This window comes from Myxine glutinosa, chromosome 3 (genome assembly GCF_964187855.1).
Source record: "Myxine glutinosa chromosome 3, kmMyxGlut1.1, whole genome shotgun sequence".
NCBI classification, from domain to species: domain Eukaryota; kingdom Metazoa; phylum Chordata; class Myxini; order Myxiniformes; family Myxinidae; genus Myxine; species Myxine glutinosa.
The window spans coordinates 169,175,459-169,192,519 of record NC_136263.1 but is presented as its reverse complement, the minus strand read 5'-3'; the positions used below and the strand labels follow the sequence as shown (position 1 = coordinate 169,192,519).

General features: G+C 48.2%; 2 protein-coding genes across 3 annotated transcripts in view; both read right to left on the bottom strand.

Annotated features, from left to right (window-relative positions):
• The window catches only part of LOC137423927 (uncharacterized), a 398,662-nt gene extending 396,910 nt beyond the window's left edge, over nt 1-1,752 (bottom strand). For both annotated transcript variants that reach the window (XM_078774727.1, XM_078774728.1), the window contains exon 1: nt 1,510-1,752. In XM_078774727.1, coding sequence (XP_078630853.1) covers nt 1,510-1,728 — 219 coding nt within the window. In that variant the 5' untranslated portion in view covers nt 1,729-1,752. The remainder of the gene's footprint in view (nt 1-1,509) is intronic.
• Nucleotides 1,753-14,196: 12,444 nt separating this feature from the next.
• On the bottom strand, nt 14,197-16,840 carry LOC137423068 (transcription factor SOX-11-like). Its single transcript, XM_068109854.2, is given in 2 exon segments — nt 14,197-15,861; nt 15,864-16,840. Coding segments are annotated over 2 exon segments (999 nt in total). The 5' UTR covers nt 16,716-16,840; the 3' UTR covers nt 14,197-15,714.
• Nucleotides 16,841-17,061: the final 221 nt, after the last annotated feature.

The window sequence follows — 17,061 nt, the reverse complement described above, 5'->3', positions numbered from 1 at the left end:
GCCCAGGCCCTGATGCAGCAAAGCTGCCCCAAACCTTAATATTTCCACCACCATGCTTTACAGTTGGTATCAGGTTCTTGTGGTCAAATGCTGTCTTTGGTTTTCGCCAAATATGTCTTCTGGTACTGTGGCCAAATAGCTCTACCTTTGACTCATCTGTCCAGAGCACATTGTTCCAGAAGTGCTGGTCTTTGCCAAGGTGTTCATTGGCAAACTTTAGTCTTGCCCTGATGTTCTTTCTGGACAGCAAAGGTTTCCTCCTGGCACACCTCCCATGTAGATCAAATTTGTGCAGCCTCTTTCTAATGGTAGACTCGTTCACTTTGACATCAACAGTGGCAAGAGCTACCTGTAGGTCCCGTGATGACATTCTGGGGTTCTTAGAGACTTCTTTCAGCATCTTGGGTCTGCTCTTGGGCTGAACTTGCTGGGGCGGCCTGGCCTGAACAAGTTGGCAGTTGTTTGGAATCTTCTCCACTTGTAGATGATCTTCCGGACAGTCGATTGATTGATTTCAAATTGTTTGGAGATCTTTTAAAATCCGTTCCCAGACTCGTAGGTATCTCCTGTATAACCTTCTTTCTGAAGGCCTCAGATAGCTCTTTTGATCTCGGCATGGTGATGCTGCACACTTCAACAACAAAGAGCAAATCAAACTAAATGTCTGAGGTTTAAATAAGACAGGTTCCTCCAAGATCCTCTCTAACGATGTTCTAATCATTTGCACCTGAGCTGGTGCACCTGATTCTAATTTCAGGTATTTGAAGTGGTGATAAATGTAGGGGTGTACTTACTTTTTCCACATGCGAAATTAGCATTTATGTTTATTTAAGTTATACAATGGACTACAAAATGTAAATGTTTCTTGATATTTGTTATATTGTATCACCTTTATCTATCAATATTGTTGAAATGAAGATCAAATAGCTGTATGTTAAAATATGTTGAAAAAGTCAAAACTTTACATGGGGTGTACTCACTTTTTCACGTGACTGTATATATATATATATATATATAAATACCGTATATATTTATGCATATAAATCTGCATTTCATTCCACCTCCTCACCACAAAAAAGGAGCCCAACCCATTGTCACGTTTTGAGGACGTTACCCCAAAGTTTGATACCAGATAACTAAACCACGAGACAACGAACCAGGTCCGAGCACCTCCCAGAAGCTCCAAAGGAAGGGCCATTGCATCATCCTCACGAATTGATTGCAAGGAAACAGAACGGTTAATCAGCGGTTCAAGGGGAGGAGGAAGGGGGAAGGGGACACTACAGGGCGCACTTTCACAACTTCCCCACAACTTCACCGTCCCAAGTACAATTAAAGTTGGTTCATCTTTATATTTGGTAATTAATATATTGTATCTGCCATCCTGCATCAGAACACTAAGAAAATTGAACATCAACAGGATTGAGAACAGTTGAACAAAACGTGCGGTTTTGGTTTTCCCCGGGAAAAGAAAACGCGCGAAATAGAAACCAAAAAGGACACACTTACCCGGGGTCGGCATCTCCTCGGCAATTTCTCAGCTTCATGGTTCCTGTGTCGTTTTCCACGAAGCTCTCGGTGTCGAACACGTTGGAGAGACGACTTCACGGTGTGCGAGCGCTCATGCCTCGTACGCCACACCCGCTCCATAAGAACAAAGACGTTGCGACGGGACAAGGGGCGCGCGGAGTTCCGGAAACCCAACGTAAACTCGCCGAGTCCCGCCATTGGCGGCGTCCTGAAAGCGACTCGTGCAACTTCTCAACTCGGTCCGGCGGTCGAACTTTGTCGATGTTTGATCGAGCGGATCGTCCGGGCAGTCCCCGCGTTGGGCGCGTCCGTACGCCGGGCGAGCATCCAAGGCGCCTCAAAGCGTTCCCATGGCAACGCTGGCTCGCCCCGCGACCCCCTCGCGCGCACACACACAACTACCAACAACTACCCACCTCCCCCCCAAACACCATACTCTTGTACCCCCCCACCCCACACCCCTATTCTCGTCCATATATTGCACGGCTATCCCGAACTCAGTGATTTTGAGCGAAGGGTTCACCTGAGTGAAGGGTTCACCTGTTTGGAAATCACTGTAATTAAACGAGATGAATATTAATCAAAGACAAAGAGAAGCCAACCTGTTTGACCTGGCTCGTACCTGCACGGAATGTGTACACGACTCGGGGTCGTTATCTGTACCGTATCGTAAATACGACACAAAAGTTGTAACGATACGTCACAGGGGAAGCTGGAGTTTTGGTGAAACTTTTCCGAGTTGAAAGTTGGTACGATGTTTTAACAATGAGGTGTTTGCTGGGAGATGTTTTTTTTCTCCGTGTAACGCGGTAATCGGTCGGTGCAGCGGAATATGTGTATAATTATCATCGCCGCTGGAGGCCAATTAGCATCCAGACTCTCCCAGGAGCACGAACAGTGCGAGGAGTCCTGAACGCGTCACACGGATCGGCAGCCGCACCAAGAGGAAAATAATTAAATATATATATTTCTTTTGTAAAGCAAAATAAGCAATGCGACTGCGTCACCAATATGCCTCCACATCGTCCCACAACGGGTAGATGCCCTCATTTACTGTCCTAAAAATAAACAGGTTTGATTTAAATCCCTTCAGCTGTTTTCAAGTATCACATTTTCACCAGCCATGACAGGTTTTACATCGATTGCTGAAGCGGTTTCAGAGAAGGGACTTTTTTTAAATATCGGTTTTCAAGCTAATATGGCTGCCATACCGCGTGACATATGACATGAAAAATGTACGCTCCGCATATGTATGTGTCGGGGACCACATTTATGAAGTTTTGTGTGGATCCGATAAGGTTCGTTTTTGTCCCCCGTCGCAACGCGGAGCGAAAGGGGGACTATGGTTTTCCCCTCCGCCCGTGTGTGCGTGCGTCCGTGCGTGCATGCGTCCGTGCGTGCGTCCGTGCGTGCGTAAGCGAAGGACCGAATTCTAATTAGGTGTGTGGGTGCAACCCACGTCAAAATCCAAGATGTCCGCCGCCATGTATGTCTGACGCCATGTATGTCTGAAATTGTGAGCGGAATATCTTGAAAAATAAGCGAAGTACCAACTTCTAATCTGGTGTGTGGTTGTATCTAGGCATAAGGAAGAACGCTATTGAAAATTGGATCGCCACGTCAAAATTCAAGATGGCCGCCGCCATGTATGTCTGACGCCATGTATGTCTGAACCTTGTGAGCGAAATATCTTGAAAAATAAACGAACTACTAACTTCTAATCTGGTGTGTGGGTGTATCTAGGCATAAGGAAGACAGCTATTGAAAATTGGATCGCCACGTCAAAATCCAAGATGGCCGACGCCAAGTATGTCTCAACCTTGTGAGCAGAATATCTTGAAAAAATAAGCGAAGTACCAACTTCTAATCTGGTGTGTTGGTGTACCTAGGCACAACGAAGAACGCTATTTAAAATTGGGTTGCCACGTCAAAATCCAATATGGCCGCCACCATATATATGTCTGAACTTTGTGAGCGAAATATCTTGAAAAATAAATGAACTACTAACTTCTAATCTGGTGTGTCGGTGTATCTACACATAAGGAAGAAAGCTATTGAAAATTGGGTCGCCACGTCAAAATCCAAGATGCCCGCCGCCATGTATGTCTGAACATTGTGAGCAGAATATCTTGAAAAATAAGCGAAGTACCAACTTCTAATCTGGTGTGTGGGTCTATCCAGCCATAAGGGAGAAGGATTTTGAAAATTGGGTCGCCACGTCAAAATCCAAGATGGCCGCCGCCATGTATGTCTGAACCTTGTGAGCAGAATATCTTGAAAAATAAGCGAAGTACCAACTTCTAATCTGGTGTGTGGGTCTATCCAGCCATAAGGGAGAACGCTATTGAAAATTGGGTCGCCACGTCAAAATCCAAGATGGCCGCCTTGCGTCTTCCACTTTGTCAACTCATCACTTCAATGACGGGGGACCTCGGCGTGATTCTTGTTCTATCCAAGATGGCTGCCAAACCACGTGACCTATACCATCATCATTTTCAAACTATATGCAACAGTGGTGCTAGATGATATTTGTAAAATTTCGCATCGATAGAGTAAGTGGTTTCAAAGATATAATTATTAAATATTTTCCCTAAATCCAATATGGCTGCCACACCATGCGACCAATGATGTTTTCGTGATAAACGTTTAATCGCCATGCCTAGTCAATGACACATGTAAAGTTGAGTCAATCGATTTGGTGGTTTGGGAGAAGATGTTTGAAGATGAAGATTATAAGGTTTAAAGTAAAATCCAATATGGCTGCCAAACCATGTGACCTATAATGTCATAATTTAATATTCCAATACAAATGGGTCATAGATCAGGTGCATGTAATTTCAGATTTTTAGGACTAGTGAGATACCCGTGCTATGCACGGGTGGGAGGCCAGAAGCAAGCAGGCAATGCAGATGCGGCAAATGCTAAAGCATGAAACCAATAAATTCCACATTCCTGTAGCACAGGAATAGTCGGCAAGGTCACGTCTTTTCGAAGCTGTCCATGCGCTCACGCTTTCGAAGTTAAGTAATTTTTCACAATTGTGTTTTTGTCGAAACTGTATTTATCTTTCGGTGAGTGTACCTATAGTGTGTCCTTCGTAATATTCTCGGTGTTAATTTTTCATACCTGCATACAAAGTCGTCGGTTAATTCGTGTCACATCTTTTGAGGCCTAGTAGGCGACCGTGTCCGACCTAGAGGCTTTGTTTTTCTCACAGCGGTCCGTCGATTGTGCTGCAATTACTTTCGTTCTCTGTTTTTGTCCCAGTCTTTCACCCCATACTTCCTTGTTTAAAATCTCATCTCAAAAAAACAAAAAAAAACAATTTTTTTTTCCTTCTCTGTTCTTATTCGTTGTTCTTATTCGTTTATTTGTTGTTCTTATTTGTTCGTTCGTTCTTCGATCACACGATCACGTGAAAAACCCCATTTCCATTTTCCATTTCCCCAGATAGTTTTCACTGCTCAATTTAAAAATGTTTGAAATTTCCCCTGAAGTACTGTATTCTGTCGTATATTATAACACCTTTTTCTTCTTCTTCTATAAAAGGATGCTTTCGACTTGCTCACCAAATCTATTCATTCCAAAATAAAATTCCATCTCTTACAGTTCCTCTTTTCTACATTCCCGAAACTCTCCTGCAATCCACCCCTCCTCCAGCGTCCTCAAACGTATTTTTGACTCGAAGGTCACAAGAAACTCATTTTGCAATAAATGTTCATTTCCCATTAATCGTACACTTTCTAAAATCCAATCTCACCCCTAACCTCCAAATCTTCCCCATCACCCCTCCCCTCCAAAACTTCCCCATCACCCCTCCCCTCCAAATCTTCCACATCACCCATCTCTTTCAAATCTTCCCCCTTGCCCCTCCCCTCCAAATCTTCCCCATCACCCCTCCCATTCAAATCTTCCCCGTTGCCCCTCCTCTCCAAATCCTTCCCATCACCCATCCCTTTCAAATCTCCCCCCTTGCCCCTTCCCTCCTAAACTCCCCCCACACCCCTCCTCTCCGAGACTCTCCCTCGCCCCTCCCCTCCTAGACTCCCCTCTCACTCCTCCTACTCAAAGCGTCCTCCCCGCTTCTTCCCCCTTCCAACTCTCACCTCCATCTCCCCAAACCTTCTGCCTTGCTCTTCCCCCTCCTCAAATAACACCTCACTGTGACTCACCCAATCACCATCAAACCTTTTGTCCACCCCATCCTTCCCTTTCTCCAAGCTATTCTGAAATCTCTGACACACCTTCAAAAGCTCTCCCTACCTCTTCCTCCCCTCCCCCCCCCCCTGTTCTGTATCCGATGCTGCCCCTTCCTCTTCATTAACGGTATGGACCTCAAACATTCGGGTCCTTCGCTCATACTTGACTGATCTCTCCATACAGGTTGCTTCTGACAAACCAGACGTGATCTGCTTAACAGAAACTTTCCTCCTTCATGATGTCTCTGATTCCTTGGTATCTCTCCCAGTTTACTCCCTCCTCCGGTATGATAGACCGGAGTCTCGTCCTGGAGGTGGGGTTGCTATCTTTATAAAAAAACTCTCTTCCTCAATCGCCCTGCACTGCCCTCTCTCCACCTCACCCCCAGGAATACCTCTGGCTATGGCTTCCCCTTCGCTCCCACCTTTTGTTCATATGTGTGTTGTACCGTACACCAAACAGTGATGACTCCATCTACATCTCGCTGTCTGATAATATGGACCAACTTCTATCGACCCATCCCAACTCTCTCTTCCTCATATGTGGTGATTTCAATTGTCACCATGCCAGTTGGCTGGGTGTGAATACTGTTCTCACCAGCCATGGCTCCTCAGCAAAGGACTTCTGCGACTCACTGGGACTGACACAATCTGTCAATTTCCCGACCCGGATCTCAGTCAACGGAGCATCTTCTCTTCTGGACTTGGTTATGACTAACTTCCCTGAAAATGTCTGCGGCTCTTCTTCTGCTCCAATCGGCACATCTGATCATGTGCTTGTTAAAGTGGACATCTCTCTGACCATTCTCAGAGAGCCTCCTCAGCGTCGACGAGTCTGGCATTTCAATCAGGCCAACTGGCATGGTCTTCAAGCAGCCATCAATCATCTGGACTGGTCTCCCATCTCTACTGCCTCTGACATCAACTCATATTGGGAATTCTTCCAAAGTAAATTGCTCTCTCTCTCATGCACAGATTTATCCATCTCGTCTTCAGTTGTCATACCCTTCCTCCCGTCCATTGTACATGGAATATTGTGGTGAGGCTGTTGCCCAGAAACAACTTGATTTCGTCTCCTGGAAAGCAAATCCAACGGAAGGAAATCTCATTTCCTTTCAGAAAGCCCTAAGCAAGTGTGTCTCCACCCTCAGGAGAGCCAGAAAACAATATCCCTCCGTTCTCAAGACCGAACTCTCTTATCTGTCTCCCTCTTCCAAATCCTGGTGGCGTCTGGTCAAATCTGTTTCTGGTGTTTGTTCCCCCTCCACCCCCCGCCCCCTCACCTCAAACGGCTACACAGCTGACTCCGCACGTGAAAAAGCTGAATGCCTCAACTCTGTGTTTGCCTCTAAATCTTGTGTCCCAAACCCATCCTTCTCTGTACCCACTGCACCCAGTCGTACCCAGCTGCTCCTGGACTCTGTGTGCTTTCCTCCTGACAAGGTGGAAAAGTTTCTGTCAACCCTCGACTCTGATTCTGCAACTCGACCTGACGGCATCAGCCCACGGGTCCTAAAATCCTGTTCTTCCGCTCTTTCACTCCCTCTCTCTGGTCTCTTCACTCTCTCTTTTGCTCAAGGTCATCTGCCATCTGCTTGGAAATCAGCCAACATCACCGCTTTGCACAAAAATTGTGCAAAAACAGATCCTAGCAACTACTGACCAATCAGCCTTCTCCAAATTATCAGCAAAGTCATGGAATCCATCATTGCTTCGGATATGAAATCTTTCGTCTTCTCCAATGGCTTGATCACTGATCATCAATTTGGTTTCAGACCAGGTCACTCTACTTTGGACATGCTGCTTCTGCTTTCTCAACAATGGATGGAGGTCCTCAATGCCAAACAGGAAATTAGAGCTGTCTCCCTTGACATATCACGTGCCTTCAATACGGTCTGGCACCCCACTCTGCTCACCAAACCCTCCTCCATTGGTATCCATGGAAATCTCCACGCATGGCTGGCGGACTTCCTCTCTAGTCGTAGTCAACGTGTGGCCCTGAATAGGGTTCTCTCATCTCCTCTTCCTGTTCAGGCTGGAGTTCCCCAAAGCAGTGTTCTGGGCCCTGTGCTTTTTCTGGTCTTCATCAATGATCTCTCTGACTCTCTTGAAAACCCTCTCTATCTCTTTGCTGATGACTCTACTCTCTGTCGCTCTATTCCTCATCCCTCAGATCAGCAGTCTGCAGCCTCCTCACTCTCTGCAGACCTGGACAAAATCACAGACTGGGCAAACAAGTGGAACATGTCTTTCAATCGTGACAAATCTCACACTCTTACGATGTCTCTCCGAAAAGACCGACTGGACAATCCTCCCATCCACTTTCTGAATAATCCTCTCCAAGAAGTTCTTTCATTCAAGCTTTTGGGTCTCACTATCTGCCATGATCTTTCCTGGGAAAACCACATTTCAAATCTGGCCTCCAAAGCCAGTCGCCGACTGGGCATCCTCCGTCGTGCGGTCCTTCCTTGGCACACCTGAGCTCCTCACCACATACAAGGCTTTCATCCGCAGCTCAATGGAATACTGCTCTCCCCTCTGGGCTGGTGCTCCTGCCTCACACCACGCTCGTCTTCACGCTGTTGAAACCAAAGCGTTCAGAATCATTGGAATCTCCCGCGATGAAGCTAACTCCGAGGGCCTTTCACTCACTCATCGCAGGCAGGTTGGTGGTCTTTCCGTCTTCTTCCGCCTCCTCTCCGGCCTTGCCCCCCCCCCAGCTCTCTCTGGGCTCTGTCCCCCCAAATATTCCTACAGGTCGCACAAGATCTGCCTGCAACCCTCTTATTGTTATACTGCCAAAATCAAGACTCTCTGCTCACCTTCACTCCTTCATTCCTCTTTTCTCCCACCTCTGGAAAAAGCTCCCTCACTCTCTTCAATCCCACTCCTCCCTCCAGGTCTTTAAAACAGCTGTTCCACACCATCTCTTATCTTCCCCCATCCAAAACCGTGATCTTTTCTACCCCCGCTAATTTCACCCCAAATCCACTTTTTTTAAATACCAACTTCTTTCCTGGAAGTCCTTGGTGTCCTTGTGTTTTATACTTCTCCCACCCCACCCCCCTTCCTACGCCTCCTCCCCCCAAGCCCTCCCCCTCCCACACATCTCCCGATGTCCCTGTCTCAAATGTTGTGTTTGTGTGCTTCCCCTTCTCTCCACATCTTGTCTACCGCTCTCTCTTTTTATATATTTTGTTTGTCTGTTTGATTTGTTTGTGTGATAAATGTTAGCTTTTTCACGAGCCTCGATTCTGTATGCAAAAAAACAAAAAAAACAACAACAACAAGCACCTTCAGTCGCACGTCAGACATGGACAGCAAGTTCGTGAAGGACTTCCATCTTCCATGAAAAACGTACCCGTTCCAAACAAACGGGTACGTTCACATATAGCAAATTAAATTGTGGATCCGTGGCAAATCTGCATATGGCGATCCGCGACGTTCACGTTTAGAATGTAGAAACCATCACGGCATGTCGTCATTCACTTGAACTCGATATCTCTTTTTTCATTCAAAACAACATATCTCCAATCACAAATTAATCACAAAATAAACTTTTAACAACATTGTTAATGTTTCCTTCATTGTAAAAACTACCAAGTCAACAGTCAAAAGGATTTTGAGCCGATAGGTGTTACGGCCTTGTCAAGATCGATGGAGACAGCGATCTGTTGGCGTATACACCGCCCAAATAGCAATGTGGAATTCTGTCATGTAGAGATTAAACTCATGTCGTTTGAACTTTGGCCGAGGACATTATTTACTTTTAATGATGTTTATATACGAATCAAAAAGAAGATAATTGGTTTTGGGTCGTCCTTTCCGCATATCTCGTGGGATTGTGAGTTGGAGAGACGACCGTGATGGCGGCGAGGGGGGTTGGCATTCTTTCAACGGATGGACAGACAGACAGACGGACGGACATTTGGTGAATTAGAGAAAGATAAGGAATTCGATTATAACATTTTTGGCTGGTATACCACTTCACCTATGATGTCATCATTATCAGGCTTTTGTTCCCCATTGGGAGTACTTGACAATGTGCCAAGTTAAAAATGTTTCCATTCAACGGTTTCCGAGAAATAATTTTTTTATTTATATTGCGTTTATTCCAAGATGGCTGTCATACCACGTGACCTATGTCGTCACAATTGTGATAACATTCTTCGTGGGTGTCATTCCTACCCTGAAAATTTCATATCAATTAGACATGTGGTTGCTGAGAAAAACGAGGTTTAGCCCGTAAGGAAGGAAGTCGAACTGACGGAAGGACGGACGGACAACACTAAAACATAATGCATCCAGCCACCTTCGGGGGCGGCGGCATAAAAAAAAAACACCTTTGGGCAATAAGCGAAGATTGTTGAAATGTTTTCATAACTCGGGAAGCCCGCAGCCTGGTGTTGTGATTCCAAACCCGCTCCAGAACATTGTACCATGCTCTGGTGTTATGGTGTTATGGAGTACAATCTTATGGTGTTGTAGTGTACCATGTTATGGTGTGGAGCGAGGGGATAGCACGAGGATTGGGAGTTAAATGGTGAAGAGCGAGGGGAGAGCATGAGGAGTGGGAGTTAAATTGTGAGGAGCAAGGGGAGAGCACGAGGAGTTGGAGTTAAATGGTGAAGAGTGAGGGGAGAGCACGAGGAGTTGGAGTTAAATGGTGGGGAGAGCACGAGGAGTGAGAGTTAAATGGTGAGGAGCGAGGGGATGGCACGAAGAGTGAGAGTTAAATGGTGAGAAGCGAGGGGAGAGCAAAAGGAGTTGGAGTTAAATGATGAGGAGCAAATAAAGGGATTTAAATGGTGAGGAGCGAGGGGAGAAAATGAAGAGTGGGAGTTAAATGGTGAGAAGAGAGGGGAGAGCACGAGGAGTGGGAGTTGAATGGTGAGGAGCGAGGGGAGAGCACGAGGAGTGGGAGTTGAATCGTGAGGACGAGGAGAGGGAGTTAAATGGTGAGGAGCGAGGGGAGAAAGTTAAATGGTGAGGAGCGAGGAGAGGGAGTTAAATGGTGAGGAGCGAGGAGAGGGACTTAAATGGTGAGGACGAGGTGAGGGAGTTAAATGGTGAGGACGAGGAGAGGAAGTTAAATGGTGAGGATGAGGAGAGGGAGTTAAATGGTGAGGACGAGCAGAGGGAGTTAAATGGTGAGGACGAGGAGAGGGAGTTGAATGGTGAGGCCGAGGGGAGGCAGTTGAATGGCGAGGACAAGGAGAGGGACTTAAATGGTGAGGACGAGGTGAGGGAGTTAAATGGTGAGGACGAGGAGAGGGAGTTAAATGGTGAGGACGAGGAGAGGGAGTTAAATGGTGAGGACGAGGAGAGGGAGTTGAATGGTGAGGACGAGGAGAGGCAGTTGAATGGTGAGGAGCGAGGAGAAGGAGTTGAATGGTGAGGAGCGAGGAAAGGGAGTTAAATGGTGAAGAGCGAGGAGAGGGAGTTAAATGGCGAGGGGCGAGGGGAAAGCACGAGGAGCGAGAGTTCAATGGTGAGGAGCGAGGGGAGATCACGAGGAGTTGGAGTTCAATGGTGAGGAGCGAGGAGAGGGAGTTAAATGGCGAGGAGCGAGGGGAAAGCACGAGGAGTGGGAGTTGAATGGTGAGGAGCGAGGGGAGATCACGAGGAGCGAGAGTTCAATGGTGAAGAGCGAGGGGAGATCACGAGGAGCGAGAGTTCAATGGTGAAGAGCGAGGAGAGGGAGTTAAATGGCGAGGAGCGAGGGGAAAGCACGAGGAGTGGGAGTTGAATGGTGAGGAGCGAGAGTTCAATGGTGAGGAGCGAGGGGAGATCATGAGGAGCGAGATTTCAATGGTGAAGAGCGAGGAGAGGAAGTTAAATGGCGAGGAGCGAGGGGAAAGCACGAGGAGTGGGAGTTGAATGGTGAGGAGCGAGGGGAGATCACGAGGAGTTGGAGTTCAATGGTGAGGAGCGAGGCGAGGGATTTAAATGGCGAGGCGCGAGGGCAAAGCACGAAGAGTGGGAGTTGAATGGTGAGGAGCGAGGGGGAGATCACGAGGAGTTGGAGTTCAATGGTGAGGAGCGAGGAGAGGGATTTAAATGGCGAGGCGCGAGGGCAAAGCACGAGGTGTGGGAGTTGAATGGTGAGGAGCGAGGGGAGATCACGAGGAGTTGGAGTTCAATGGTGAGGAGCGAGGCGAGGGATTTAAATGGCGAGGAGCGAGGGCAAAGCACGAAGAGTGGGAGTTGAATGGTGAGAAGCGAGGGGAGATCAAGAGGAGTGGGAGTTGAATGGTGAGGAGCGAGGGGAGATCACGAGGAGTTGGAGTTCAATGGTGAGGAGCGAGGAGAGGGATTTAAATGGCGAGGCGCGAGGGCAAAGCACGAAGAGTGGGAGGTGAATGGTGAGAAGCGAGGGGAGATCAAGAGGAGTGGGAGTTAAATGGCGAGGAGCGAGAGGAAATCACGAGGAGTTGGAGTTAAATGGTGAGGAGCAAAGAGAGGGACTTCAATTGTGAGGAGCGAGAGTTCAATGGTGATTGGTGAGGAGCGAGGAGAGGGAGTTAAATGGCGAGGAGCGAGGGGAAAGGACGAGGAGTTTGAGTTAAATGGTGAGGAGCAAAGAGAGGGACTTCAATGGTGAGGAGCGAGGGGAAAGCACGAGGAGTTTGAGTTAAATGGTGAGGAGCAAAGAGAGGGAGGTAAATGGTGATGAGCGAGGGTAGAGTACGAGGAGTGGGAGTTCAATGGTGATTGGTGAGGGGAGATCACGAGGAGTTGGAGTTAAATGGTGAGGAGCAAAGAGAGGGACTTCAATGGTGAGGAGCGAGGGGAAAGCACGAGGAGTTTGAGTTAAGTGGTGAGGAGCAAAGAGAGGGAGTTGAATGGTGAGGAGCGAGGGGTGAGGCCCGGATGCTGGATTGACTCCGGGTGCCTCATTAAGCTTTATTAACACCAGGCAGGTGTAGAGGTGAAATAATTAAATAGTATTTATCAAATACAGTAAACAATTCCCGAATATTATGTTATTTCATATCAATCTATTTATCGTTTGTCGCCAACTGAGGAAATTGTACATTCTGTACACGAATAATTAATTAATTATATATATATATATGTCTATTTGTAGATTGCACACAATTTGTAAAAACAAACACATCATGTACAAGATAACCAGTTATCCCTTTATTTTGAACCTTTTGTTCTCAAATACAAACAAAGCAACAATTGAAACATCACGTGATCACGTGCTTCACATGGACCTCCCTCGGATGAAGAGTTCCTCTGTTGATGTTAAATTTTACTTGGAACAGCCGTGATTCTAAAAGAACAAGCACGACGTCATCTTTTCACGTGACGTCATGGCAGCACCCCGTGAGTGAGGAAATTAAAATGATTGTTTTCCTCCTCGTTTTGCAACTTGTCACGAGTTTAATATCCAGCTGGTCGCGTGCCGTTGGTGACGTACAGAAAAGGGCGTGGCGTATGAGATGTGGTGGGGGGAGGGGGCGGGGTCTAAACCACCAGTATTTCAATAAATTTGATTGATGTTTCATTTTCATGTGTAAATCTTTCCGTGACGATGACGTAACTGACTATGGGAGCATGCACGGCCGACACGATCCATTAGGAATGTGAAACGTGATCACTTGCCTTGTAAAATGACGTCATCAGTCGAAGGTGAGTGTGATGACCTCATAGTATAAGGGATACTCCGCATAATCTGGGAATCGAACTTGACATGATGACGACACAAACATGGCATCTTGGGAGTGGAAAGCTGCACGGGTCGGTACGACCTTGCTCACGGGTCGCTGCACCAGTGGAAACGTCTCGAACCAACCGAGCGACAAGCTCTCGAGTGTAAACGTAGCATTATGACGTCATTAACAATCATGGATGCGAGAAAGTTAAGTTTGAACGATACGTTTCCCACCAGGCACGCACGTTGAAATGACGTCATTCCCAAATCAAGGCATGACGTCAGCATGTGAGCGAAAACGAAGGGGGGGCGTCCGCAACGGCGCATGACAACTTGCTGGGATCTCACGGTGCAGGTACGTGCAGCACGAGAGATGTAGATACAGGTGTGCAGTGCACCTATATCTTCACATTCCAAATCCCGTTACTAATTAAATGAAGTTTCCACACCTCAGCATCGCTGCTCGTCTTGGCCAAGACATCAATATATCGTGCAAAGCAGGTCACAAGGTCAACATCAACCAATGTTATTTTGCCTTCAAACCAGTATCCATTATTAGTTACAGGTAGGGTACTTCTACTTCCCCTCCAACAAAATCTGGGTCATGGCATTTGGTCGACAACGGACCCACCATATGCAGATTAGGGTCTCTGACACTGGGCTTGGACAGAAACTTGCACATCCATTTTGGAGATGGTTGTCCATAAACACCTGCATGAGGTACAGAATGAACACCTGCAACATTGGGGTCTTCACCCTACCCCTAACCCAAACCCCAATCAAACATTACACTCAACCACCAGAAATTGTAGACAGGTCCAGCCGATTTATTTCACTCGGAAATAAATTATCTACAAAAAAAAAAAACAACAACAACAAAAAACAGGCAGTGAGCATGGACTAAAGAAGAAGAAAAAGCAAAAAGAAGAATAAAAAAGAGGAAGCAAAAAGAAGGAGGTGGAAGAAGAAGAGCGGGCAGAGGGGGAAGAAGAGGAATCAGAGGTTGAAGAGGAAAAGAAAGAAGAGGAATCAGAGGTTGAAGAGGAAAAGGAATAAGAAGAGTAGGAATAGAGAAGAAGAAGAAAATGAACATGCGTACACATTGCAGCAAAATGGAGTTCTTTGTACACGAGTGCTCTACAAAGGTACAAAACAGTCTAACGTATTGCACAGATAGACTACAAGTGGGGACGGGGGGCAGGGGGGAGCGGGAGAGGGGGAGTGATACAATGTTCGGCAAACCACGGCGTAGAGCTATACCCAAACGCACATCGCAACTAGCATAACTAGTATAACTAGTACACGCACTACGCTAGATATAAATACAGCAGGACGGAGAGTATGATACAAGTATGTTTTGTACATGACGCCTTTACACAGTCAGAAAAATAAAAATCGGGTAGAAAAATGACTAAAGGTCACGATGCGTGGTCCACCTGGTCGTGACACTCACTGCCCCCCACCCCCATCTCCCTGCCCCCCCCCCCCCCATCTATTTATTTATCCAAAAAGACATGAACAGCGGCTTCTTCGGTCACCGCCATTTTGTATACGGAGGTTCAAAATTGTACACAAAAAACCGGCGACGTTACAAAAAACCTTCAGGAATGCTTCAAAGTACAAAAAAGTTCAAAGGTCGTAAAAAAAGGCAACGGATTACCTAGCCCTTAAAAATTACCAGAGTATAACGGGTTAACTAGCCACACACGACCAAAAATGACATTATCTAATTAGGGGCTCAAGGCCGGCACTCGTCCTAAAAGTCTAACGACAAACAGCGTGCTGGGACCTGGTGAGAGCGACCAGGTAATCGAGGTTATGACACCGAGTTCCTGTTGAGACGTCATCATCCTATGGTGTGTGTGAGCAAGTACAAGGTTCGTTTTTCTTCTTCCTCTTTTTTTTTTTTTTGGTCCTGAATCCAGAGTCGGCTTCGCGCCTTTAAAACACCCAAGCGTAGCTCCATCTGTTGGCTCCTGAGAGAATTTGTTACGAGGACGTTGGTGGGGGCATTGTGGGTAAAAAGGAAGGGTACATTGGGGGAGGAGAGGAGGTCGGGGGTAGGGTCCACCACAACGACCACCACCACCACCACCACCACCACTCCATTGACCCCGCCCCGAGTCAGTGTAAGGACCGAGTGGCGGACATGGCACGGAGTGGCACCAAAGTCCGCAGAGCGAGCGAACAATCTCCATTGGCAAAGCGAGGCTTTTAACGCTTTGTGATTTCATTACTATTATTATTATTATTATTATTATTATTATTAATATTATTTTTGGGAGACCGTATATAATACCCAGAGATGTCGTCGCGTTTCGTTCAGTATGTAAATACGAGATTGGCGATGCTCGACTCAATCCATTCTCCGGAGATCATCTCGCTCACTTCGGGAGTGCAGTAGTCCGGGAATTCGAAGTGGGATCCGCCTGAGCTACCCGTGCTGACCGTGTCCGGGTCCGGTCCAAGCCGGCGCTCGACGCCAGATTCCCGAGGATCAGAGAGCCCAGGTCCACGTTGGAGGCCAAATCCAGGTCCAGGTCGAGCATCTCGTCGTCGCTCGACGACATGGTCGAGGTGGACAGCGAGCGCGAAGAGCCGGGAGACAGCGCGCAGGAGGCGGCGCGTTCCGCGTCCTCCGCGGGAGGATCCTCGCAGTCCGAGCCGACGCGCTCCTCGTACGGACCGTCCCGCTCCGCGGCCTCGCTCGACATGCTCGAGAGCGCCGGGCTCGCGGGACCCGTTCGCGCGCCCACCCGCGCCGGTCCCTGCAGGTGAGTCTTGCCGCGCTTAGCGCTCCGCGCCCTCCCAGGTAGCGCTCCGAGTCCGGCCGGCTTCCCCGACTTGCTCTTCCCTCCGCTCTTCTTGGCGCTCGGGCTCCTGGCGGCGCCTTTGTTGTCCGACCTGTCGGCACCTTTGGCGATCTGCTGCTGCCCCTTCGCTTTCTTCCGCGGCCGATATTTGTAGTCCGGGTAATCGGCCATGTGCTTGAGGCGCAGTCGCTCTGCTTCGCGGATGAATGGAACCTTCTCGCTCTCCTTGAGCTGCTTCCAGCGCTTCCCGAGCCGCTTGGAGATCTCGGCGTTGTGCATGTCCGGCGATTGCTCCATGATCTTGCGCCGCTCGATCTGCGACCAAACCATGAACGCGTTCATGGGTCGCTTGATGTGCCCGCTCGCGGTCTTGCACCAGCCCGGCTCGCCGGCGGCACCGCTCTCAGGACTCGGTGTGAACGCGGAGCCGAGACCGACGCCCTCCGAGTCTGCCGGGGCATCCCGCTCCGCACCCGCCCCGCTCTCGGCGCCGTGCGGCTGCTGCACCATACTGGCGGCCCGAGCACCTCTCACCTACCGCACCCACGGTCTATTCCTCAGCACCGGGTCTCCGGCCGCCGCCGGTTCACCGAGCCTGCCATACGAGTCCGCCTAGCGGCCTCTGATTGCAAAGGGGCCTCCACCTGCCCTCTCTTATACCCGAGCCGATATGGCTGACGTCAGCTGCGATAGCGGCGTCCACCAATAGCAAAGGCGCGTTGTTAATTTTTCCACGCCTCCTCGCCGGCGATTGGTCGACGGGCCAGACCCCCCGCTGATGTCATTGGCTTAGTCACCAAGGCGCCCTCGCAGCCTCTTCACGTTAACTGTCGCTTGGGATCGGGTATAGAGAAGG